This window comes from Gorilla gorilla, chromosome 2, assembly GCF_029281585.2.
Source record: "Gorilla gorilla gorilla isolate KB3781 chromosome 2, NHGRI_mGorGor1-v2.1_pri, whole genome shotgun sequence".
Taxonomy (NCBI): Eukaryota; Metazoa; Chordata; class Mammalia; order Primates; family Hominidae; genus Gorilla; species Gorilla gorilla.
Genome location: NC_086017.1, coordinates 124,652,942 through 124,677,690, shown reverse-complemented (window position 1 = coordinate 124,677,690; position 24,749 = coordinate 124,652,942). Strand labels below are relative to the sequence as shown.

General features: G+C 38.7%; 1 protein-coding gene across 2 annotated transcripts in view; it reads right to left on the bottom strand.

Annotated features, from left to right (window-relative positions):
- ATP6V1A (ATPase H+ transporting V1 subunit A) overlaps window positions 1-24,749 on the bottom strand; it is a 66,906-nt gene that overhangs the window by 6,917 nt on the left and 35,240 nt on the right. For both annotated transcript variants that reach the window (XM_019023949.4, XM_055381651.2), the window contains exons 4-13: window positions 22,289-22,503; window positions 21,893-22,030; window positions 20,353-20,504; window positions 17,867-18,029; window positions 16,905-17,013; window positions 10,237-10,359; window positions 10,027-10,141; window positions 9,295-9,358; window positions 6,783-6,986; window positions 1,547-1,641 (exon numbers count right to left, since the gene is read on the bottom strand). In XM_019023949.4, the coding sequence (XP_018879494.1) occupies window positions 1,547-1,641; window positions 6,783-6,986; window positions 9,295-9,358; window positions 10,027-10,141; window positions 10,237-10,359; window positions 16,905-17,013; window positions 17,867-18,029; window positions 20,353-20,504; window positions 21,893-22,030; window positions 22,289-22,503 (1,378 nt within the window). The remainder of the gene's footprint in view (window positions 1-1,546; window positions 1,642-6,782; window positions 6,987-9,294; window positions 9,359-10,026; window positions 10,142-10,236; window positions 10,360-16,904; window positions 17,014-17,866; window positions 18,030-20,352; window positions 20,505-21,892; window positions 22,031-22,288; window positions 22,504-24,749) is intronic.

Below are 24,749 nucleotides of genomic sequence, written 5' to 3'. Positions count from 1 at the left end.
AAAATATAGTGAAAAGACCAACAACTACTTAACCAGAGTTTTTGGACAGAGATGTCTCAGGATATGGGATAGAAGAAGATATATATTCGTGTATTTATTTTAAGGGTAAATTTTACTTTTCTCTGTTAAAATCATCAAGCGGGAGAAACAATGAAACAGTATTACTATAATCTAATGACTCTCTGAGGGTTTGTTTTTGTACAATGCAGCTAAATAAGTAACCCAAATGGTAAAATAACTGAGTTGTAAAGACTCCCTTGTGATAGTGGATTAGGTTTAATGAGTAATAGGAAAGCAGGAAACTGCAAGTTCCTAAAGTTAGTAGTAGCCCCTTTTTTCTTAATGTGTTTGTCTTCATTTGCCCATACTTTTAAATAACAGACATGTGAACAAATATTCAACTTCAGTCACATACATTCGTACAACTTTTGGATATGTTTAAACACATTTGCATACATAATTTCACGGATACTCCTATTACACCCTTTCCAAAGAATTTTTCCCTTGTTATCTTTGTGTAGGTGGTTCCTAGAAGCTTCGTTAAGTTCCCAGTAGAGCAGATTTCTGGGGCTTACTGATATACAGGCATATTTACTGCTTGCCCTACATTCTGGTAATCCTTCCATTGGCTCAGTTCCTTCTTCAGTCTTATATGGGGCCAAATATGATTTGAGGGAGAAAAGATAACCTGGCATGAAAGGGCTAAATTCTCAAAGTTTAAAAGAAATGAGAACTTTAAACAAGCCTCAGCAGTAGCATTGATAATAATGAAAAAAAGAAAGCACTGAGTAGGAGTTGGAGTGCTCTAACAGAGACCTTGGTAGAAAGAAAGCAATAGGACTCTTGGGAAATGAGGCATGAAAGCAGAACTATTAATTATTTAGGAAAAGAGTAATAATTATTTAGGAAAAAAGTAAAAGAAGCCAGGCGTGTTGGCTCATGCCTGAGTCCCAACACTTTGGGAGGCCGAGGTGGGTGGATTGCTTGAGCCCAGGAGTTGGAGACCAGCCTGGGCAACATGGCAAAACTCAGTCTCTACCAAAAAAAAAAAAAAAAAAAAAAAAATTAGCTGGGCATGGTGGTGGGCACCTGCAGTTCTAGCTACTCAGGAGGCTGAGGTGGGAGAACTGTCAGGAGGTTGAAGCTGCAATGAGCTAAGATTGTGCCACTGCACTCTAGCTCGGGTGACAGAGTGAGACCCTGTCTCAAAACAACAACATAAGAGAGTAAAGGAGACATGGGCAGTGGAAAGAAATGAAGAAGGCTTCTGAAGGAGGGAATAATCCCCAGGCTCTGCACTAAGCCACAATTAAATCTAATTATAGATGAATATATGAGTGAAAATACTGTCATAATTGGACAAATGAGCAAATCAAGATAGGGGACATATTAGATCATGTCTACTACAAATATACAAAATAAACCAATCTACTAAGTCAGAATGTATGAGCCTGTATGAGAATAAAAAAAGGTTTTTAATGTGTACTCCTTCACCAAAACACAACAGAAAATCCTCAAATAAAAAAAGGAAATCAATATAGCTTACCTGTCATAAGGAGTATATCCATTTTGTTGTAGGAAATCATCTTTGATAAGTTTTGCTACCTCCAGAGTGATTTTATCTGTTTCTGCCAAAGAAGCCTAGAAGAGAAAAAGATATTTTTAGACATTTACTCTAAAATGTAAGATTGATGGTGGCAATTAATTAACAAGCAGAAACTATTATATAGTTTCCACCATCACCTATTGTTAATACATTTACTTATAACGGCTTTTTGATTGATGTTCTTTTTAAACTGTGGTTAAAAGGCATGTAACATAAAATTTACCATCTTTGCCACTTTTAATTATACAGTGTAACAGTGTTATGTATACTCACATTACTGTGAAACAAATCTCTAGAGCTTTTCCATCTTGCAAGTCTGAAACATCCATTAAACAGTAACTCTCCTTTCTCTCCTCCCCCAGCCCCTGGAAACCACTATTTTACTTTCTGTTTCTACAAATTTGACTATTTTAAATACCACATAAAAATGAAATCATACAGTGTTTGTCCTTTTGTGACCAGCTTATTTCACTTAGCATAATGCCCTCAAAGTTTATCTGTATTGAGGCATGTGATGGGATCTCTTTTTTAAGGCTGAATAATATCTCATTGTATATATATATATATATATATATATATATATATATATATATATATACCACATTTTGTTTATGGATTCATCCATAGATGGACATATGGGTTGCTTCCACTTCCTGGCTATTGTGAACAGTGCTGCTAAGAATATGGGTCCGGGTACAGTGGCTTACACCTGTAATCCCAGCACTTTGGGAGGCCGAGGCAGGAGGATTGCTTGAGCTCAGGAGTGAGAGACCAGCTTGGGCAACATGGTGAAAACCTGTCTCTACAAAAAATACAAAAATTACCCAGGCATGGTGGCATGCGCCTCTAGACCCAGCTACTTGGGAGGCTTGGGTGGGAAGATTGCTTGAGCCTGGGAGGCAGATGGAGGTTGCAGTGAGCTAAGATCGTGCCACTGCACTCCAGCCTGGGTGACAGAGCGAGACCTTGTCTCACAAAAAAAAATCCCAAACAAACATGGGTGGCAAAAAGCTTGACGTTCTTGGCCAGGCACTGTGGCTCGCACCTATAATCCCAGCACTTTGGGAGGCCAAGGAGGGCAGATCATGAGGTCAAGAGATTGAGACCATTTTGGACAACATGGGGAAACCCCGTCTCTACTAAAAATACAAAAATTAGCTGGGTGTGGTAGGGCGCCTGTAGTCCCAGCTACTCGGGGGGCTGAGGCAGGAGAATCGCTTGAACTTGGGAGGCGGAGGTTGCAGTGAGCCGAGATCGCGCCACTGCACTCCAGCCTGGCGACAGTGCGAGACTCCCTCAAATAAATACATTAATTAATTAAAAATAAGCTTGATGTTCTTTTCTTGAAATACCTCTTCACATCTTGGCTTGCTATCTTAATTATTTGAATTCTCAGTCTTAAGTTTGTTTCATAAAAATCTATATAGCTAATAGTTGAATTTCAAAAACATTACAAAGTATTTAGAACTATGAAGTACAGTAAGTATGTACTACTCTATGTCTGAGTGCTATTTTACTAGTATAGTTAAGTTACAGAGCTTCACCTTTTAAATATCACTACCTCAAAAGCCCTAACTTTTACAATTGCCCTAGCAGCTTTGAGAGATAGTATTAGTGTTGCCAGGATCACTAACAGGTAAAGATTTCTTGGGAGTGGAAAATGGACAAGCCCAGTGAGTTAACTACATTCTTGCATTATGGATCAGGTCTCCAGTTTTTTTTTTTTTTGTAAATCCCTTTTATCTCTAGTCCTCTCTTCAACCACAGGTAAATATTAAACAATGTTTTATGTGTATTATTTGTATAAATTCATGTAAAATGTATATTTTATTTTGTGCAAGTGTCTTTAATTATGTAAAACTTCTTACTTGTGTCTTTGGTTTGGTACTTTGTTTCAATCCACCCATGCTGCTGTGCCACATGGTCTGCTGCTTCCAGCTCTCATGTATTTCATCTTCTGTGGTGTGTACCCTCCCTATTTTACCTTCCATCTTTTGCTCACAGTAGAGGACATTCAGATTTCTTCTAATTCCCCACCATCACAAACATCCACTTAAGGACCTGCTTGAGAATTTCTTTGGGGATAAATATCCAGAAACAGAATTGCTAGGTCCCAGGGTATGTAAACAAGTCCTATCAGACTGCTCACAATGGCAGCACCAGCTCCTCTGTCCCCACAACACTGGGCAATATTTGACATTTTAACTAGTATAATGTGATGTTCTCAGTGTTGTTTGAGCAATTCTCCACAGGTCTATTAGTCTTTTGAGATTCCTTTTCTATTATCAGTCTGTTCTTTCCCTTGGCCACATTTCTGTTGAAGTTCTAGTCTTCTTATTAACTTACAGGAGATCTTTGTACATTTTAGACATTAGTCCATCAGTTTTTTTTAAAATTTTTTAAAAGTATTTTTAAAATTAAAAATTTTTCTAAACATTTTTATCTTATTATTTATGTATTTACTTATTTTTTAATAGAGATAGGGTCTCACTCTGTCACCCAGGATGGAATGCAGTGGCGAGATCTCTTTTCACTGTAGTCTCAACCTCCTGAGCTCAAGTGATCATCCCACCTCAGCTTCCCAAGTAGCTGGGACTACAGTCCCACACGACCACCCAGCTAATTTTTATATTTTTTGTAGAGACAAGGTCTCGTCATGTTGCCCAGGCTGGTCTTGAACTCCTGGAGTCAAGCCATCCACTCACCTCAGCCTCCTAAAGTGCTGGGATTACAGGTATGAGTCACAATGCCCAGCCAGTCCATGAGTTTTAGATGTCACAAACTTCCTCTCCCAATGTCACTGGTCTGTTACCTTTAACCAGGGTAGGCCTTTGCTAAACATAAATGCTTGCTTTTTATGTAATCAAAAAACTCTTTTTTTTGTTTTAAGGCTAATGTTAAGGGGTTTATTTTAGAAGTCCTTTTCCAACTCTAGATCACAAAGATATTTTCTTAATATTTGTTTTCTATCAAACTGAAAGTCTTACCTTTCCCACGTAAATTGTGAATCTATCTGGATTCTAACTTCGTATGTGGAATTAGAGAACAATCCATTTTGTTTTTTTCCTTCAAATAGTAAACAGTTTTCTATCACAGACTGAAACAATCTATCCTCTCCTCACTTGATTTTCGGTACCATCTTTGCAATATCAATCGTTTATACAATCACAAGTCTATCTCTATTCTGTTCCACTGGTCCGCTGGTCTGTTATTTTACGAATACCACACTGTTTTTATTATTATGGTTTTGTATTCCCCCTTATCCAATAGGGGAGAAGCTCACACTTTACTATTCTTATTTAAGGTTGTGAATCTTGGTGAAATCAAATGAATTTTAGATTGGCGTTACATTGAATTTACAGATTAAAGAGAAATTGCGTCTTTTTTTTCTTTTTTGAGATGGAGTCTCACTCTGTCACCCAGGCTAGAGTGCAGTGGCGTGATTTCGGCTCACTGCAACCTCCGCCTCCCAGGTTCAAGCAGTTCTCCTGCCTCAGCCTCTCAAGTAGCTGGGATTACAGGGGTGCGCCACCATGCCCAGCTAATTTTTTGTATTTTTAGTAGTGACAGGGTTTCACCATGCTGGCCAGGCTGGTCTTGAACTCCTGACCTCGTGATCTGCCCACCTCCGCCTCCCAAAGTGCTGGGATTACAAGTGTGAGCCACCACGCCTGGCTGAGAAGTGGCGTCTTTTTAATAAGTCATTCCATCCAAGAGCATGGACTGTTTCTATTTTCATATCATCTTCTGTTTCATTTATTAGTTTAAAAGTGGTTTTCATAGAAGAAATATATATTTCTGGTTAGTTCCTACACTCTAGTTTTTGTTGCTATTGAGAACATCTTATTTTTACTTTTATTTTCTAGTTGATACTGCTAGTGTAGAGACATTCTCTTGATCTGTGTTTATCTTGAATCATAACCCCCCAGTGAACTCTTATTATTTGTTTCTCTGTTAATTCTGTTATATTTCTAGTATATGAGCACATTATCTACAAACAATGACACTGTTATCTCTTTCTTTGCAACTTTTCTTTTTTCTCTTCTTACATCATTGGTTATGATCTCTGGTATTTGACAGAACACAGTGATGAGATTAGGCATGCTAGTCTTAATCCTAGTTTTTAAATGAAATGCATCTGAAATTTCTCCAGTAAGTAAAGTGGTTTCCCTAGGTCTTAGTATATTACTTTTAACACATTAAGGAAGTTCCCTTCTATTCCTTGTTTGCTAAGATGTTTCTAAAAACTGTAATAAACTTCAAATATTTTTCCACATTGAGATATCCTTTTTCCATTGTATTATTACATTAGTGAATTACAATAGATTTTTTGTGTCTAATATGGACATTCCTGAAATAAACTTGCTTATGATGTATCATTTTATTTTCTTTAATATCCTACTAGACCTCATACACTAATATTTAATATTTTATTAAGTATCTACATTCATACCTACATTCATCAATAATATTAGCCTATAGTTTTCCTTTCTTGTATTGTCTTTATCTGGTTTTGCAGTTCTTCCTGTTTCTTGCTTCTCTTATTGGGCAGATAAGAGAATATTTTTATTCTATAAATAGTAAGTAGTAATACATGTTAGAATGTTAGCTATCTCCTAATATTAACCTTTTTTGGAATAAATTAGGAGATGACTTTGTAACATGTAATAAAAAGAACAAAACCAGACAAAGAACTCTGAGTACTAACTAGCATTGCATACTATCTGAGAAGTCTTTTCATTCTGGCATTTAATTTGCCTAAATTTAATTACACCATCTTTCCTTGAAGAATCCAAGATACAGGCACAAGAATGTAACTCACCTGTTTAAGGCCAATAGCTAATTATTGGAGGAACTAGAAGCCAATCCTTCTGAAACCTAGCCCTAGCATTCCTACAAAAATGTATGCTAACAAATCTTAAATCTACTACCTCTAATTTGGTTGGTGATGGGTATATTCCATTTCAAGATAAAAGTAAATCAAATGTTTCTTTCTCACATACAATATACCCAAAAACCATGCTAAGTACTATAATGAATAGAAAATTTCAATTAAAAATATTTAATAAATATTTATTTTGCTAGGCAAGAATCTGTAATATCCAAGGCTCTATCTGTCCTTGAAACACCCCAGTGTAACCCACAGATCTATCTTCCATGGAATTTAACAACTCACCTTTCCCACAAGCTGTACAATTTCTGCCAGGTCTTCTTCTTCCTGCAGAATTTCCTTAGCTTTGGTCCTCAGAGGAACGAACTCTGTGAAGTGTTTGTCATAGTATTCATCCAAGGCACGCATATACTTGCTGTAGCTGATGAGCCAATTGACAGAGGGGAAATGCTTACGTTGAGCTAGTTTCTTATCTAAGCCCCAGAACACCTGATTTAAAAAAACACACACAAAAAAACAGTAATTTTTCTCAAAAAACAAAGTTAAAAAATACCGAAGCACGTTTGTCCTAACTATGCAATTCTTTTTGTTTTTTTGTTTTTGAGACAGAGGCTTGCTCTGTCACCCAGGCTGGAGTGCAGTGGCATGATCTCGGCTCACTACAAACTCCACCTCATGGGTTCAAACAATTCTCCTGACTCAGCCTCACCAGTAGCTGGGATTACAGGCATGCGCCATCAGGCCCGGCTAATTTTTGTACTTTTAGTAGAGATAGGGTTTCACCATGTTGGCCAGGCTTGTCTCGAACTCCTGACCTCATGTGATCCCTGGCCTCCCAAAGTGCTGGAATTACAGGCATGAGCCACCATGCCTGACCCCTAAATATGCAATCCTACAATTCACTGGTCAAATTATACATCGTTTTAGTATATACTAAGTAAAATTAAAACAGAATAAAACTTGCAGAAAGTGACAATAATCTATTTCCTTTCATTTTCAAAGTGCGTAATTCCTACAAATCAAATTTAAAATTTACCTCTATTTTCTTAATACTGTGCCAAATCCAACAGCAAAAAGAAAAATTAATTTACTCTTTTGAAAATTATTATGGTACAATAGAACCAGAAAAGGTTTATGTAGATGGAATACACACTTTACTTTGATTAAAAACCTCTAACTGGCCAGGCATGGTGGCTCACGCCTGTAATCCTAGCACTCTGGGAGGCTGAGGCAGGTGGATCACCTGAGGTCAGGAGTTCGAGACCAGCCTGGCCAACATGGCAAAACCCTGTCTGTACTAAAATACAAAAATTATCCGGGCGTGGTGGTGGCGCATGCCTGTAATGCCAGCTACTTGGGAGGCTGAGGAAGAAGAATTGCTTGAACCCGGGAGGTGAAGGTTGCAGTGAGCTGAGATCACGCCACTGCACTCCAGCCTGCATGATGGGGGAGAGATTCCATCTCAAAAAAAAAAAAAAATTTTTTTTTAACTGTTCTGGGCCAGGCACAGTGGCTCATGCCTGTAATCCCAGCACTTTGGGAGGCTGAGGCGGGTGGATCACCTGAGGTCAGGAGTTCAAGACCTGCCTGGCCAACATAGTGAAATATTGTCTCTATTAAAAACACAAAAAATTAGCCAGGTGTGGTGGCGGGTGCCTATAATCCCACCTACTTGGGAGGCTGAGGCAGGAGAATCACTTGAACCCGGGAGGTGGAGGTTGCAGTGAGCTAAGTTCGTGCCATTGCACTCCAGCCTGGGCAACAAGAGTGAAACTCCGTATCAAAACAAAACAAAACAAAAACATCTAAGTGTTTTGATTAAATTTAGTTCCCTATCATTCACAGGGCCAATCCAATAACAACTGACAGTGATTTTTGTAAGGGCAAACATTCACAGATATTCCATGCATTTCTAACTCTGTTCCCTCTTTCCCCATAATTTAAAACTCAAAATTTTAGCAAATGTTAAAAAGCTTGAGAGTTGTACATTTAGCATCTGACATTTCCTTTTCTCTGATACTGTCAGAAACACAAGTAAATATTCTGTTTTTCCCACATGAATAATATACACATATCACTTTTTTTTTTTTAACTATAGCTCTGATTTGTACACATCTTTTATTTGGGCTTCTTTTAATAGCCAAGCTGGCTACCTATCCACTAAAATTCATGTCTTGTCACTGGAAAGCAAATGCTTAGGCAGAAACTGCATTTTCCAGCCTTGCTTTCACCTGGATGTGGCTAATAGAATGAGTGGAGTGACTGTGTCACTTTTGAATCCAAGGTTCAAAAAAGGTGGGTATGCCTTCTCCACAAGGCCCAGCTCCCTTGTGTCAGCTAGATGCAGATGATCACCAGGCTAGGTGACAGTGGAGTCACAAGATGGAAGGAATCCTGGACTCAGAATTATCACTAAACAGAAGAGAGCCTTGGATCATACTGTGAAGAGAAATAACTTCTGGGTATTACACATTTTTGGGCCTCTTTGTTTTTATAACTAGGGTTACTATGACTTAAAGGATAATACTACTCTAATACTAATAAAATTTTTGCTACCTATATTTTCCACTTATATATTATTAAGTTTATTATAAATCCTATGTAAACAGCTAAGAAAAAAACAGACAGTATTAAAGGCTCTGTGTTAAGAGTGTTTCTAAACCAGACTTTACCATTGCCTATCCTTTAGAGACTAAATTAAATACTTCACAATGATTACATTAGATCGCATTAGAACAGCAGGGGCTGCAGAGAGGAGGAAAGGCTCAGAAGTTGACTATACTAGGGAAAGACATACCTGAACTATACCAAGAGTGGCAGATGTAACTGGATCAGAAAAATCACCACCAGGTGGAGAAACTCTAAATTAAAAACAAATATGGTCATTACAAAAAAAATGGTCATTAGAAATGCTTATGAAAAATAACATATATATAAATGTTAACTTTTTTTTAAAGTCGATTTTAATGTAAATAACTTTTTAATGTAAATAACTTTAGAAATGACCTTTGGAAAGAAAATCTTACCTAAAAATCTTAAACAAAAGCCAGTATTTAAGTTGTAAACAACAATAGAAACTACAGAACACCTTCTATTATGAGACATGAGATAGATATTTTATTATAATCAATTTTATTATTCTAATCAAATAGATGAAGCAAGAAGGAAACGCTCTAAGAAAAAAGTATGGCTTTATGTAGTGATCACGAATCTTTTCTTTTTACCGTGATGCAATCTCACCTTATTATGTCTATAATTTTCTAAATTACAAAAATTAAATAAATATCTAAATTAAACATATAAATATATAAATTAAAGTCAAACCTATGGAACCAGGACATGTAGAAATTGCCTAAACATGTGCATCTTCAAAGAGCTCCTTAGGTGACTCTGGAGTGCAACCCTCCTTAAGAACCGCTGCTCCCAGCGGGAGCTAAATATTCTCTCTTTAAAATAAGTGACTTTTTTTCTCTCTTTAATACATCTGTGACTTTTTTCCTTTTGCAAAGTAAATAGTGTGGGTGCTTACGCTCCTACAATGCTGACACTCCCTTCTCTTTCAGGATTTCCAAGACATTTCACCCTGCCTGCTCGTTCATAAAAAGAGGCCAGACGGGCACCAAGATAGGCTGGATATCCACTATCTGAAAAATGAAAAGAAATTTTAAAACAGAGTTTCTAAGCCAGCCCCGAAAATCCCATCAGTCTTGTTTACATGATAAGCAATACACAGACTTACCTGCAGGCATTTCAGCTAAACGACCAGAGATTTCTCTAAGGGCCTCAGCCCATCTAGAGGTAGAGTCAGCCATCATACTGACATGATAGCCCATGTCACGGAAGTACTCTGACAGTGTGATTCCTAAATTGGGAAGAATATTATTATAAGTTACAATGCTAGCATATAAAAATCCTGTTTTTTTCCACCCTTAAGAAAACTTTAAAGCAATAAGTACACAACGTAGACTGCTAGCGGCTCCCTCAAAGCTGCTCTTCCTCTTTTTCTGGGCACACACTGAATTGTTTCCTAGCATCCTGTGCACTTAGATATGGCCACGTAACTGATCTCTGGCTAACAAAACTCAAGTCAAAATAATGTGTTCTGTGGTCAGGCAAGTCACACGCTCTTCCATACTCTTTCTTCCTTCTGGCCTACTGAAATGGAAAGAACTCCCAGTAGTCTTGGAAGCCATGTGTTGAAAATGGTAGAGCTCATTTCAGGCTGGATCGTGGCTCAGAATGACAGAGTAAAGAGTGCCCTGAACACTTGAAATAAACATCTATTATATTGAGCAAATATATATTTGGAATTATTTGATGCCATAGCCTAGCCTGCCCTAATATAAAGCACATTTTAGAAAGCAGGAAATGACTTTCTCTATTCTTTGTTGAAATAATTAAGTCTGAAATTAATTTTCAAATGTAGCTTCTCTCTATATATCACATACACACACACAAACATGTATGCATGCAAAAGTAACCCTTAACCAATCAGCTTGGGTGGTTACTTTTCAAAAGTAGCAAATGTTATTAAAATGAGTAATATCTTAATTGTCCAGATTATTCTGCTATGCAGATCAGGTCCTATCCTGTAAATTTAGACAGTAAACCACTTATAAGCAGCTAATATACAGAAACGAGTGTTGGGTTCTAGTTCCTATTCTGTCACTAACCTTAGCAAAATAACTTGATTTCCCAGTGTGGCTTCCTAACCTATTAAAAATGGAATAATGCCTGCCCTATATACTTCTACATAGCAGATGAAGTGAATTAAATAAATGTCATCTAAAAAGTACAAAGCGCTATGAAACGCTAAGCTATTAGGAAAAATGTATAGTTATACTATTAAAGTTCCAAAAGATTTTGGAACTTTTATAATGCCTTGGTTTATTTATTTTACTGGTAAAGAAACAGAGGTTTATATAAGTAAAATTAACATAATTAGTGGAAAATTCAGTACTTTCCTATTTATCATATTGCATCTTTCAGAATAAAAAATACTGACTGTTGAGGCATCCATAAAATGGTCTCATGAAGAAAGTCTTTAGGAAACCTTACTTATCAATATTAAGGCTTCAACAACACAATAATTACCACATATTCCTATCTAATAAGAACAGATCCTTTCTTATACAAGCATGCTGTGTTTTACATCTGTGATGAAATGTCACAGATACTTGTGATATTAGAAAGAAATGGCAGAAAAGACAGATACATATGAGTAAGTGAGAATTCTCTGACAGACCTACAGGTATCAGTGCGTACAAGAAAAATACGCCTCAGACAAAATCAAGAGATAAACAAGCTGGGACATATTTGCAACTCATGACAGATAAAGGACGAATTTATTCATTAATCAAAGAGTTTCTGGCCAGGCACGGTAGCTCAAGCCTGTAATCCCAGCACTTTGGGAGGCCAAGGTGGGCAGATCCCCCGAGGTCAGGAGTTCAAGACCAGCCTGGCCAACATGGTGAAACCCCATCTCTACTAAAAATACAAAAATTAGCCAGGTGTGGTGGTGGTGCATGCCTGTAATCCCAGCTACTCGGGAGGCTGAGGTTGTAGAACTGCTTGAATCCAGGAGGCAGAGGCTGCAGTGAGCCAAGATCGCACCACTGCATTCCAGCCTGGGTGACTGAGTGAGACTTTGTCTCAAAACCAACCAACAAACAAAAAAAAAACACAAAAAACCAAAAAGAGTTTCTAGAAATCAGTATGAAAAACAAGTATCATCCAAAAGGAAAATGAACACAAGGCAGTTTTTAAATGGTTCATACACACAAGAAAGATGCTAGTTCATTGTTAAATACAGATTGAACAGGTATCTAATAAAGCAAGAATAGTTAAAATTTCAATTGTCAAATCTAAGTGCTGGGTACATGGTATTCACTGTAACATTCTTTCAACTTTTCCGTATGTTTGATAATTATCATAAGAACGTGTTGAAAAAACTAGCATTGGTGAAGATGTTGAGAAGCAGAAACTCTTGTCCACAGTTAGCCCTTTTGAAGGGCTATCAGAATGTAAAATAATAATTAGCAGCTGTATTGGCAGGAATTTTGCTTCTAAGAAATTACCCTAAGAAATGTACAAAGAGGCCAAGCATGGTGGTTCATGCCTATAATCCCAAGACTTTGGGAGGCCAAGGCAGGAGGATCTCTTGAGGCTAGAAGTTGCCCATCCTGGGCAACATAGTGAGACCCCCATCTCTACAGAAAATAAAAAAATTAGCCAGGCATGGTGGCTCATGTCTGTAGCCTCAGCTACTTGGGAGGCTGAGATGAGAGGATCCCTTGAGACCAGGAGGTCAAAGCTACAGTGAGCCATGAACATGCCACTGCACTTCAGCCTGGGTGATAGAGCAAGACCCTGTCTCTAAGGAAAAAAAAAACATGCAAAGAAACATGCATGCAAAACATACAAAGAATAGTGTAAAAATATATGTATAAGGATGTTTTAGTGCTGCCTATTGTAAATGACGATAAAGAATCCAATAGTCCACCAAAAAGATGCCAGTTAAATTGATTATGATATATCCATACAAGGGGATACTGTGCAGCCATTTAAAAGAATAAGGTAGCTTTCTTAAAACGGTAGATGAATATGTCACTGTCTCTTCCTCATAAAACTTACCTCCAAACAAGGAGAACAAGAAATACAGAAATACAAATTTAGTCATTAAAAACTAGGAGACATAGTCCCATAACAATATAATTTAAAAAGTCACCTAAATAAGGTTAAAACCAAATAAGGGTATGGAAAAATGCCAAGAATTCATCTGAGGCCATGCATCTCAGATAAAGCTTCTGCAAACTTGAAGGCACATCTTCAAGTGCCTTGTTTGTTTCCAAACAAAGCAAGAGTGCTTTGTTTGGAACACTGCAAAAAGCTACATGGCCAGTCGCAGGAAGGAGTTCCTTGCACTCAGTTTGGCATCAAAGAGAAGCAGGAAGATGGGGATGAATAAAACACAAGTAGGTACTCCCTATTTTCACTAAATGAAAAGTGGGTGAGACAGAGGAGAATTCACTGTGAATGGTCTTACAGCTGCTGATTTCTGGTATCAGGCAAGAAGAGTAAAATAGCTTTTTTACACAGCTGCATGCCATAATAAACTTCACAAGTTACCATGAAGAATTCCTGCTACCCTGGAACACAGTCACAGCCAGCCCTCTCATCTCCTACAAAGATGAGTAATAGTAATAATAAATATCAGTACAGGATATCTAAACAAAAATAAAATAAGGAAAAAGACAGAAGAGAAGAATACCATGATGGTCAAATAACTTGTCAAAGAATAAATGAAAACTGTGACCACAGTTAAAAAAAAAAACCCCTCTCCCTCTCCCTCTGCCTCTGCCTCTCCCCACGGTCTCCCTCTCCCTCTCTTTCCACGGTCTCCCTCTGATGCCAAGCCGAAACTGGACTGTACTGCTGCCATCTCGGCTCACTGCAACCTCCCTGCCTGATTCTCCTGCCTCAGCCTGCCGAGTGCCTGCGATTGCAGGCGCATTGCAGGCGCGCGCCGCCACGCCTGACTGGTTTTCGTATTTTTTTGGTGGAGACGGGGTCTCGCTGTGTTGGCCAGGCTGGTCTCCAGCTCCTAACTGCGAGTGATCCGCCAGCCTCGGCCTCCCAAGGTGCCGGGATTGCAGACGGAGTCTCGTTCACTCAGTGCTCAATGGTGCCCAGGCTGGAGTGCAGTGGCGTGATCTCGGCTCGCTACAACCTCAACCTCCACCTCCCAGCCGCCTGCCTTGGCCTCCCAAAGTGCCGAGATTGCAGCCTCTCCCCGGCCGCCACCCCATCTGGGAAATGAGGAGCTTCTCTGCCTGGCCGCCCATCGTCTGGGATGTGAGGAGCCCCTCTGCTTGGCTGCCCAGTCTGGAAAGTGAGGAGCCTCTCTGCCCGGCCGCCATCCCATCTAGGAAGTGAGGAGCGCCTCTTCCCAGCCGCCATCCCATCTAGGAAGTGAGGAGCGCCTCTGCCCCGCCGCCCCGTCTGGGATGTGAGGAGCACCTCTGCCCAGCCGCGACCCCGTCTGGGAGGAGAGGAGTGTCTCTGCCCGGCCGCCCCGTCGGAGAAGTGAGGAGACCCTCTGCCCGGCAGCCGCCCCGTCTGAGAAGTGAGGAGCCCCTCCACCCGGCAGCCACCCCGTCCGGGAGGGAGGTGGGGGGTCGGCCAGCCGCCCCGTCCGGGAGGGAGGTGGGGGGTCAGCCCCCCGCCCGGCCAGCCGCCCCGTCCGGGAGGGAGGTGGGGGGTCAGCCCCCCGCCCGGCCAGCCACCCCGTCCGGCAGGTGAGGGGCGCCTCTGCCCGGCCGCCCCTACTGGGAAGTGAGGAGCCCCTCTGCCCAGCCACCACCCCGTCTGGGAGGTGTACCCAACAGCTCATTGAGAACGGGCCATGATGACAATGGCGGTTTTGTGGAATAGAAAAGGGGGAAAGGTGGGAAAAAGATTGAGAAATCGGATGGTTGCTGTGTCTGTGTAGAAAGAAGTAGACATGGGAGACTTTTCATTTTGTTCTGTACTAAGAAAAATTCTTCTGCCTTGGGATCCTGTTGATCTATGACCGTACCCCCAACCCTGTGCTCTCTGAAACATGTGCTGTGTCCACTCAGAGTTAAACGGATTAAGGGCGGTGCAAGATGTGCTTTGTTAAACAGATGCTTGAAGGCAGCATGCTCGTTAAGAGTCATCACCACTCCCTAATCTCAAGTACCCAGGGACACAAACACTGCGGAAGGCCGCAGGGTCCTCTGCCTAGGAAAACCAGAGACCTTTGTTCACTTGTTTATCTGCTGACCTTCCCTCCACTATTGTCCTATGATCCTGCCAAATCCCTCTCTGCGAGAAACACCCAAGAATGATCAATAAAAAAAAAAAAAACCCTAATAATGCAGCCTACTACAAAATAAAATCTCAAGGCATATGGAGTAAGATAAGAAGAGATACTTGATGAGCTGAAAGAACAAAAAGAAATAGAAGTGAAGGTTTCATTAGAAGCAACACAGAATAAATACCATTTATCCTGTGAACAGACACAAGGCTAAATAAAAAGGATTAGAGAGGAAATGATGCACATGGAAAATAGATAACAAAAATCTAACATGTCTAGTTGGTATATTTGAAGAAGACAGCCATAATGAAAAAGTTTCAGATGCAATTTTCTAAATTTTTCCAAAATAAAAGACATATTTCATAGATGAAAAGGGCACATTATGTCTCCAGAAAAATTTAATGAAACTATCAATATTGGAATATATCTTAATAAAGTTAAGAGACTTCAAATTTAAAGAGAAAGTCCTTTGGGAAAAGAGAAAAATCACCTACAAAAGGAAAAAAAGAGGCCAGCCTCAGCTTTTAATGTCCCCAGCATTTAATACTAGTTCTCACAGAAAGAAATATTGATCAAGAATTTTATACTCAGCCAAATTACTATTGAAGTTTAAAGGCAGTAGAAAAAAAATAAATTTATGAAGAAACAAGAATTCAGAGAACATAGTTGCCATAAGTCTTCTTGAGGAAACTTCCAAAAGTCAAATCTTAGCCAATCAAGAAATGGAGAAATTATAGCCAAGGGACTGTTGGTGAGCATTAACTCCATTTTAATGTAGGTCTACAGCTAATTCAAATATTGGCTTTATGGCTACAGAATAGAATGTAAGTTTTATAAATCCTGAAAATGTAGAAATAAAAGCTGGGATGGAAACGGAGCCAAAGATGAAAGGTCATTAACACATGAATTGTCTTATCTTTTATATCCCCAGACAAAATATATTAATTCAAAGCTGATAATTCAAGTTACAAAGGTACAAGTATATTTAAAACTACATCAATGATAAAACATGTAGTGAATAAAGGTAGTATAAGATCATTTTACAGTCATTAAAAAGATTGAGACAGCTCTATAAATGTCTTACATTCACTTATTCTGAAGATATAGTAAGTAAATTTTTTTTTTTTTTTTTTTTTTTGAGACAGAGTCTTGCTCTGTCGCTCAGGCTGGAGTGCACTGGCGTGATCTCGGCTCACTGCAACCTCTGCCTCCCGGATTCAAGCAATTCTCCTGTCTCAGCCTCCCGAGTAGCTGGGATTAAAGGTGCCTGCCACCACGCCCGGCCAATTTTTTGTATTTTTAGTAGAGACAGGGTTTCACCATGTTGGCCAGTCTGGTCTCGAACTCCTGACCTCAAGTGATCTGCCCGCCTGGGCCTCCCAAAGTACTGGGACCACAGGCGTGAGTCACCATGCCCGGCCAAGTAAAATATTTTTTAAAAGCTAGGAATGTGCTTATATGTACAGAGATATTTTAGAATGAAAGCAAAAAGCTCTTTAGAAAAGTGTGGTGCTAGCTTTACACTTAAGAACAGATGTTAACTGCTTTTATTCCAATTATATACTCACCAGTATAAATAGAGGCTTCTCTAGCAGCAACAGGCATATTGGAGGTATTGGCTACCAAAGCTGTCCTCTTCATAATTGACTCTACCTTACCATCAACCTCCATTGTGAGCTAGAGGTAAAATATATATTAGTGAATCTCCAATTTCTAAGGTAACATTTTAGCCCTCCCTATTTTTCTTTTTTTTTTTTAAACTTTTGCCCATATTTAATGCCTCTTACAATCAGTGTTCCTAAAGTAATATTCCCCACCACTCCAACCTCTCTTCTCTGCTCCACGGTGCTATGAAGAAGATAGACATTATTTCAATTTCATAAATAAAATAAATATTTTATGAAAAAAGAAATATTACTATAATAATCTAGATCATAAATCACACGTAAAGTTCACATCTATAAATGTTTTATTTCTTTATTTCATTTCTCAATAAGTAAAAACCAACAGACCATAAAAAGAAACTTTCAAGTGTTTGGCTTAAGAATTAAAATTCCTGGCCAGGCACGGTGGCTCATGCCTATAATCCCAGCAATTTGGGAGGCTGAAGTGGGTCGATTATTGGAGGTCAGGAGTTCAAAACCAGCCTGGCCAACATGGTGGAAACCCCGTCTCTACTAAAAATACAAAATTAGCTGGGCGTGGTGGCATGCACCTGTAATCCCAGCTACTCAGGAGGCTGAGGAAGGAGAATCGATTGAACCTGGGAGGTGGAGGTTGCAGTGAGCTGAGATGGTGCCACTGCACTCCAGCCTGGGCAAAAAGAGTGAAACTCCATCACACACACACAAAAAATTAAAATTCCTTTTCTTGAATATACAGATTAATTACAAATATAATTTTAAAATTCCTTAAAGATCCTTGACGAATGACAGCATTGCTCCAGACCCAACACAAAGCTTTATTAATTGTCAATGAACACTGATGAGTGGTATTTTCTCTAGGATATTATTTGAAGCTTTATACAGACCTCTGGGAAGTCCCGGAGGACTTCAGACATCTCATTTCCTCTTTCACCACATCCTACATAGATGATTACATCACTGTTAGAATACTTGGATAGAGACTGTGATATCACTGTCTTTCCACAGCCAAAGGCTCCAGGGATAGCAGTAGTTCCTCCCTGGACACACCTAAACAAAGAAAACAAAGTATGGATTACTTGACTTGCTAATAGATATTAATAAATAAAGTAGGGGCCGGGCGCGGTGGCTCACGCCTGTAATCCCAGCAGCACTTGTGGGGGCCGAAGCGGGTGGATCATCTGAAGTCAGGAGTTCGAGACCAGACTGGCCAACATGGTGAAACCCCATCTCTACTAAAATTACAAAAAAAAAAAAGAAAAATTAGCTGGGCATGTGGTGGGTGCCTGTAATCCCAGCTACTCTGGAGGCTGGGACAGGAGAATTGCTTGAACCTGAGAGGTGGAGGTTGCAGTGAGCCGAGATCACGCCTTTGCACTACAGCCTGGGTGACGAGCAAAAAACTCCATCTCAAAAAAAATAAAAATAAATAAAAATAAAGTAGGTAAGGAACACAAAAACACAAGTTAAAGAAAGAAAAAGCACTATGAAATATATTCCATAAACTGGAGAAGAGGGATATGTGAAAAGAATAAGATAAAATAAGGCTAGGCACAGAGGCTTATGCCTGTAATCCCAATGCTTTGGGAGACTGAGGTGGGAGGACTGCCTGAGCCCAAGACCAGCCTGGGCAAAAGAGCGAGACCCTGTCTCTATAAAAATATTTAGAAATCAGAAGGGCATGGTGGTGCATGCCCATGGCCTAGCTATTCAGAAGGCTGGGGCAGGAGGATAACTGGAGGCCTGGAGTTTGAGGTTACAGTGAACTATGATCTAGCCATTGCATTCCAGCCTGGGTCACAGAATGATAACCTATCTCTTAAAAAGCGAGAGACAGAGAGAGAAAGAGAGAGAGATAGGAGACGGTTTATGCTTTTTAAGCAGTCGTAGAAAATGGAAAGAGCAGACAACAAATTAAGAAAGATTGTTGGGCAGCAGAGAAAGCCCAGTTGATTTTATTTAGGTCGGTGCAAAAATGACGACGCTTTTTGCCATTACTTTTAATAGAAATCATCAATTTATGGTGACATAAATCTACTATTTTTTAAAAATTATACCAAAATTCTTTATTTCTAAAAAGTTCCACATGCAAATAAATTAAATACATCCTTTATGCTGGGAGATCTATTCCTGTGCATGCTTTTGGTTTATTGAGTGACATAATAAATTGCTTGGTAATAATTTATACTTGAATCATTTGAACTTTGTACATCACAAAATCAGTTTACCATAAAATTATATAATTGGTTACAGAGAGGCTTAAGCCAAAAATAGACATCAGTTGAAAGCTACAGATATTGGAGTATTTACTTTTTTGCCATGAAACAGGGCATTTTCCCCCTGCTCTGTCATCTGAATTATTTAATAATTTTAAATCTAGAAGTAGATCCAGCATCAAACTTAAAGTTAGGTATTCATGTTGCTTGCTTCTCAGTTTGATTTTTCCCAGGCATGGAGTTTGGGACTAAATTGATCCCCTGGATCCCGTGATGACTACAGAGATTTCCTTCACCAAAAATCAGATTAAAGCCTTGTTTCTGCAGAGCTATGAGCACACTACAGCACTTAGAAGCCCATTCTGTACTATTTTCTTTCCCTCTTCCAAATGTTATCCCAGTTATTTGGGTGGGGCTTCTGTCTTGGTTCCCAGTCTAGAATAACTTAAGAAACATGGTGGCTGGGTGCAGTGGCTCACGCCTGTAATCCTAGTACTTTGGGAGGCCAAGGCAGGTGGATCACTTGAGCTCAGAAGTTTGAGATCAGCCTAGGCAACATAGTCAAACCTGGTCTCTACCAAAAATACAAAAAATTAGCCAGGTGTGGTGGTGCATGCCTGTGGTCCCAGCTACTCAGGAGGGTGAGGCAGGAGGAGGATTGCTTGAGCTGGGAGGCAGAGGTTGCAGTGAGCTGAGATCATGCCACTGCACTCTAGCCTGGGCGACAGAGTAAGATCCTGTCTCAATTTAAAAAAAAAAAAAAAAAAGAAGAAGAAGAAACAGAGTTACATTGTTTTGGTACAGATTTTCTTCAGAAAATTTAACTTTTCCAGAAAAGTTTCAGAAATAATGCTTTCTGTGGGCAACCATGAAAAAAGTAAATGTTTTGGTACAGATTTTCTTCAGCAAATTTAATTTTTCCAGAAAAGTTTCAGAAATAATGCTTTCTGGGGGCAACCATGAAAAAAGTAAATCTTCAATGGTTTGAATTTATAATAAGTGCTAGCAATAGATAAAAATATTTAATTCACCATTATTACTCTAGATAAAATGTATTATAGTGTTAAACACATAAGCCCTTTATCTATAAAGATAATAAAAACATAAGTACATATAATAACTCTGAGGGAAAATCGTGGGACACATCTCAAACTTACGGAAAAAGAGCATCAAGGACTCTCTGGCCAGTCAACAGAGGATGATTGGCTGGCAGCTTCTCAGTGACAGGTCGAACTTGACGTACAGGCCATACTTGCACCATGGTGAACTTCTCCTTTACACCTTCAAATTCAAGCTCCAAGACAACATCCTATAGAAATACAGTAGGATTTTAGTATGGTCAAATTTGTGAACATTTCTTCCTTCAAAATCAAAGTAACCCGATTCTCCTTGGGGTTAGGAAGGTGATACATGTAAGTGCAAAGAGAGATTTATACTTTTTATTATAATTAATTATATATAGTCTTAGCTTTTTTTTTTAACCTGGTGCATTTATTACTTTTTTAATAATTACAAAGAAAATTTCTGAGTTAGAAAGGAGTATATCAGACTTGTGACTGTAATCCCAGCTTCTCAGAAAACTGAGGCAGGAGGATTGCTTAAGCCCAGTAGTTCCAGCACCCCGGGCAACATAGTGACACCCCATCTCCTAAAACAAAAAAAAAAAAAAGAAAGAAAGAAGTATATTAACCAACAAAGAAATAGTTAAATATAAGTAAAGGGCTGTAATCCCAGCTACTTGAAAGGCTGAGGCAGGAGAATCGCTTGAACCCAGGAGGCAGAGGATGCAGTGAGCCGAGATCGCGCCACTGCACTCTAGCCTGGTGACAGAGCAAGAGTCCATCTCAAAAAAAAAAAAAAAATTAACTGGGCATGGTGGCATGTGCCCGTGGTCCCAGGTACTTGGGAGGCTGAGGTGACAGAACTGCTTGAGCCCAGCAGGTTGAGGCTACAGTGAGCTATGATTGCACCACTGCACTCCAGTCTGGGCAACACAGCAAGACCCTGTCTCAAAAAAAAAAAAAGAAAAGAATAAAAGAGAATTCAAATAATCCATTATATAATAATAATACTAATTATTTTTATTTTTTTGAGATGGAGTCTCGCTCTGTCACCCAGGCTGGAGTGCAATGGCGCGATCTCAGCTCACTGCAACCTCCGCCTCCTAGGTTCAAGCTATTCTCCTGCCTCAGCCTTTCAACTAGCTGGGATTACAGGCGTGCGCCACCACGCCTGGCTAATTTTTGTATTTTTAGCAGAGACAGGGTTTCACCATGTTGGTCAGGCTGGTCTCGATCTCCTGACCTCATGCTCTGCCCATCTCGCCCTCCCAAAGTGTTGGGATTACAGGCGTGAGCCTACATGCTCGGTCCCATTATATAATTATTATGTAAATATTGATACACCATTAAAATCAAAGTCTATTCTATGCCTAAACAATTAGGGCTTTAAATAAATGTAGCATCAGTTAATATGGTAGAAAACTGTTACATTTCTTTAAAAAGAAATACTATGTTCTGCTTTTTCATCCCTAAATCCAAGTTAAAAATAAACAAACAAAAACCTTCAAAAATTATAGGAGTTACTCAAAACTTATGTATTAAATATCAATTCTTTAATTACTTAGGGCACTAAAACTGGGCAGCTATCATATAGAAATAGAGGCACTCTGCAGGATAAAGTTCAAATGATACTTACAGAGGTATCATAATTCCCAGGTGGAGCAATGTAAGTTACAGTTCCTCTGTTTCGTGGGGGTAACATGATTTTGTGTTTGATAAGCGAGTTCTCACTGACAATTCCATAAATGTCTCCGCCAGTGATATGACTACCAACCTAGAGAATAAATGTATTTGCTGTTTAATTTGCAAATAAATGTCAAGTAGACTTGCCCCTGCTGCTATAATTTAAATCAATTACCTGACTTATCAATAAAACATTAGTTCTAAAATCCCATGAAGTAGAGTTAAGAAAAACTTTAAACTATCCTTCTGTAGTCTATTTTTATTTGGACTAAGAGTACAATGTAGTTTACTAAACATTCATTTTATATTCTTTCAATAACTTCAGAAATTCTTGGTTACACAGACATACCCGTAGGTTTTTGCAAGGTGTAAAGTCCCATTTGATATCTCTGCTAAGAGCAGACACGTTTACTCCTCTGGGGATGTAGATGCTTTGGGTCTGACTGCTGATATCCGACAAAGGTCTTTGAATACCATCAAAAATGGCTCCCATAATGCCAGGACCAAGCTCTACAGAGAGGGGTTTACCAGTGCGAAGTACAGGATCTCCAACAGACACACCAGCTAAAAACAGCAGCTAAGGAAAACCTACTATGAAGGTTTAAAGACACTATTAACAGGAAATACCACAGTTTAACAAGGAAATGCCACTCAAGAAGTGAAAACGGAAGTTCCCAAACTTTCTCAGTTCACAGGATTCATAGTGTTTTCAGTAACTTCTTTCAGTGTCCCAGGACAAAAGATATATCTAACACTTGCATTTATTAAACAGTTATGTCTAAACAACCTAATATGTATATACGTCCTAACAACTGAGTAGCAATTTGAAAAAATATATGCATAAGTTGAAAGAAAAAATAATATTAATTTCAGTCCTAAATATCCATAATTCTTATGAATGTATATGCCCTTGGGGAACTATATAATTTTCCAATCTTGCAATCAGATTGGAAACTTGTTCCATTTTGATTTTCACATGATACTTGCTTTTGTAGCTTAGCAACTGCCAAAAACTCAGCTTTGCAAAGATATGACATCATTGACAAAAATATAGTACAGCAACATAATGAAACTGTTTATTATCTCAAGCTACTAGTTCATGTGGTGTCTGACAATATGTCTAACATTCCTGTGTTTGCCTCAAAAATTTTAAATATCCTGGCACCACATGAGTTTGCTGCAGCTTCTCAGAATGCCTCTGCAAAGTTTGGGAACCACAGGGCTAAAAACAGAAGCAAAACTCCCTCGTTAATACATTGCTTCACATATACTGCTGAGGAATATCAGTCCCCTAATAAGGGTATTAGTACTTGGACAAAACCTAAAATCTTAAGAATAAAGTTATTTTGAAAACATACAAATAAGAATAAAACATATAAATAAGCATAATGAGTCCACTTTATTCTACACATTTGTTGACAGGAGTAAAATCAGTACAACTTTTCCTGAGAGCAATTTAGCAATATTTATCAAAATTCAAAATGGGTAAGTCGTGACCTAGGAATCCAACTTCTGTGAATTCTTACTATACTTACAATGTAGCACTGTTTATAACAACCAAAAACTAGAAACCAAAACTTCTATCATTAAGACATTGATAAGTAAATAATGGTACATTTATATGATGGAATTGTTATATGGCTGTAAAAAAAAGAACCAGAGTTATCATGAATTCCTCTAGAAATCTCTCTAAACTATGTATTTTCATTTCCAATTTTGATTATGAAAATTTTCAGAACAACAACAAAGTTGAAACAATTTTACAGTGGACTCCCAGTCTCTACGAGCTAGGTTCTACCTTTAACATTTTACTATATTTATCATGTATCTATTTATCTTCTAGAATACACATACTTTTAAGTGAAAAAAAGCAAGGTGTATAACAGTACCTAAAATATGCTATCTTGGGAGGCCAGGGCAGGTGGATCGTGAGGTCAGGAGTTCAAGACTAGCCTGGCCAAGATGGTGAAACCCTATCTCTACTAAAAATACAAAAAATTAGCCGGGCATGGTGGCACGTGCCTGTAATCCCAGCTACTTGGGAGGCTGAGGCAGAGAATTGCTCAAACCTGGGAGGTGGAGGTTGCAGTAAGCCGAGATCATGCTACCGCACTCCACCCTGGGCGACAGAGTGAGACTCCGTCTCAAAAAACAAACAAACAAACAAAAAACCCATATATATATATATATTGAGAGAGAGAGAGAGAGAGAGAGAGAAAGAGAGAGAGAGAGAAAGGAAAGAAAAATACAAATATTTGTATTTGCTCATGTATGTAATTACTAAACTAGAAGGATATAAAATAAAGGGAGCTATAAATGTGGTTGCATGTGTGCATGGAGGTGTGTATGTGTTTTGATAAACGGCTAGATACAAGACAACAAAGGCAAGGAGGGTTGTCACTGTTTACATTTTCATTTATTTTAAATCTTCAAGCCATGAAAAAGATTAAACAGATTAAAAGATAGAAGTAAAAATAGAAAAAATATTTCTTATTAGTCACAATTTCATAGCTACAAAAACTTCTATTTTTGTTTAAAATTTCTAGATGATTTTGTTTTAAATTGGCACCTAGTACTATAAAGAGACTAGTTATCTGCATGCATGTGTTTTAGAATGGCAAAAACGTCGTACCAAATAAATCTTGATTAAATACTCAAAGAATTAATGCTGATTTTGAGAATCAAAGTAAAACACATATAGAAGCACTAAAAAAGTGATTCTTCTTCACTAGGCTTAACCCTTTATTTTTCATAGAAAACTGAAAATAAATACTATGTTTAAAAGCCAAAATTATGATAACAAAATAGTA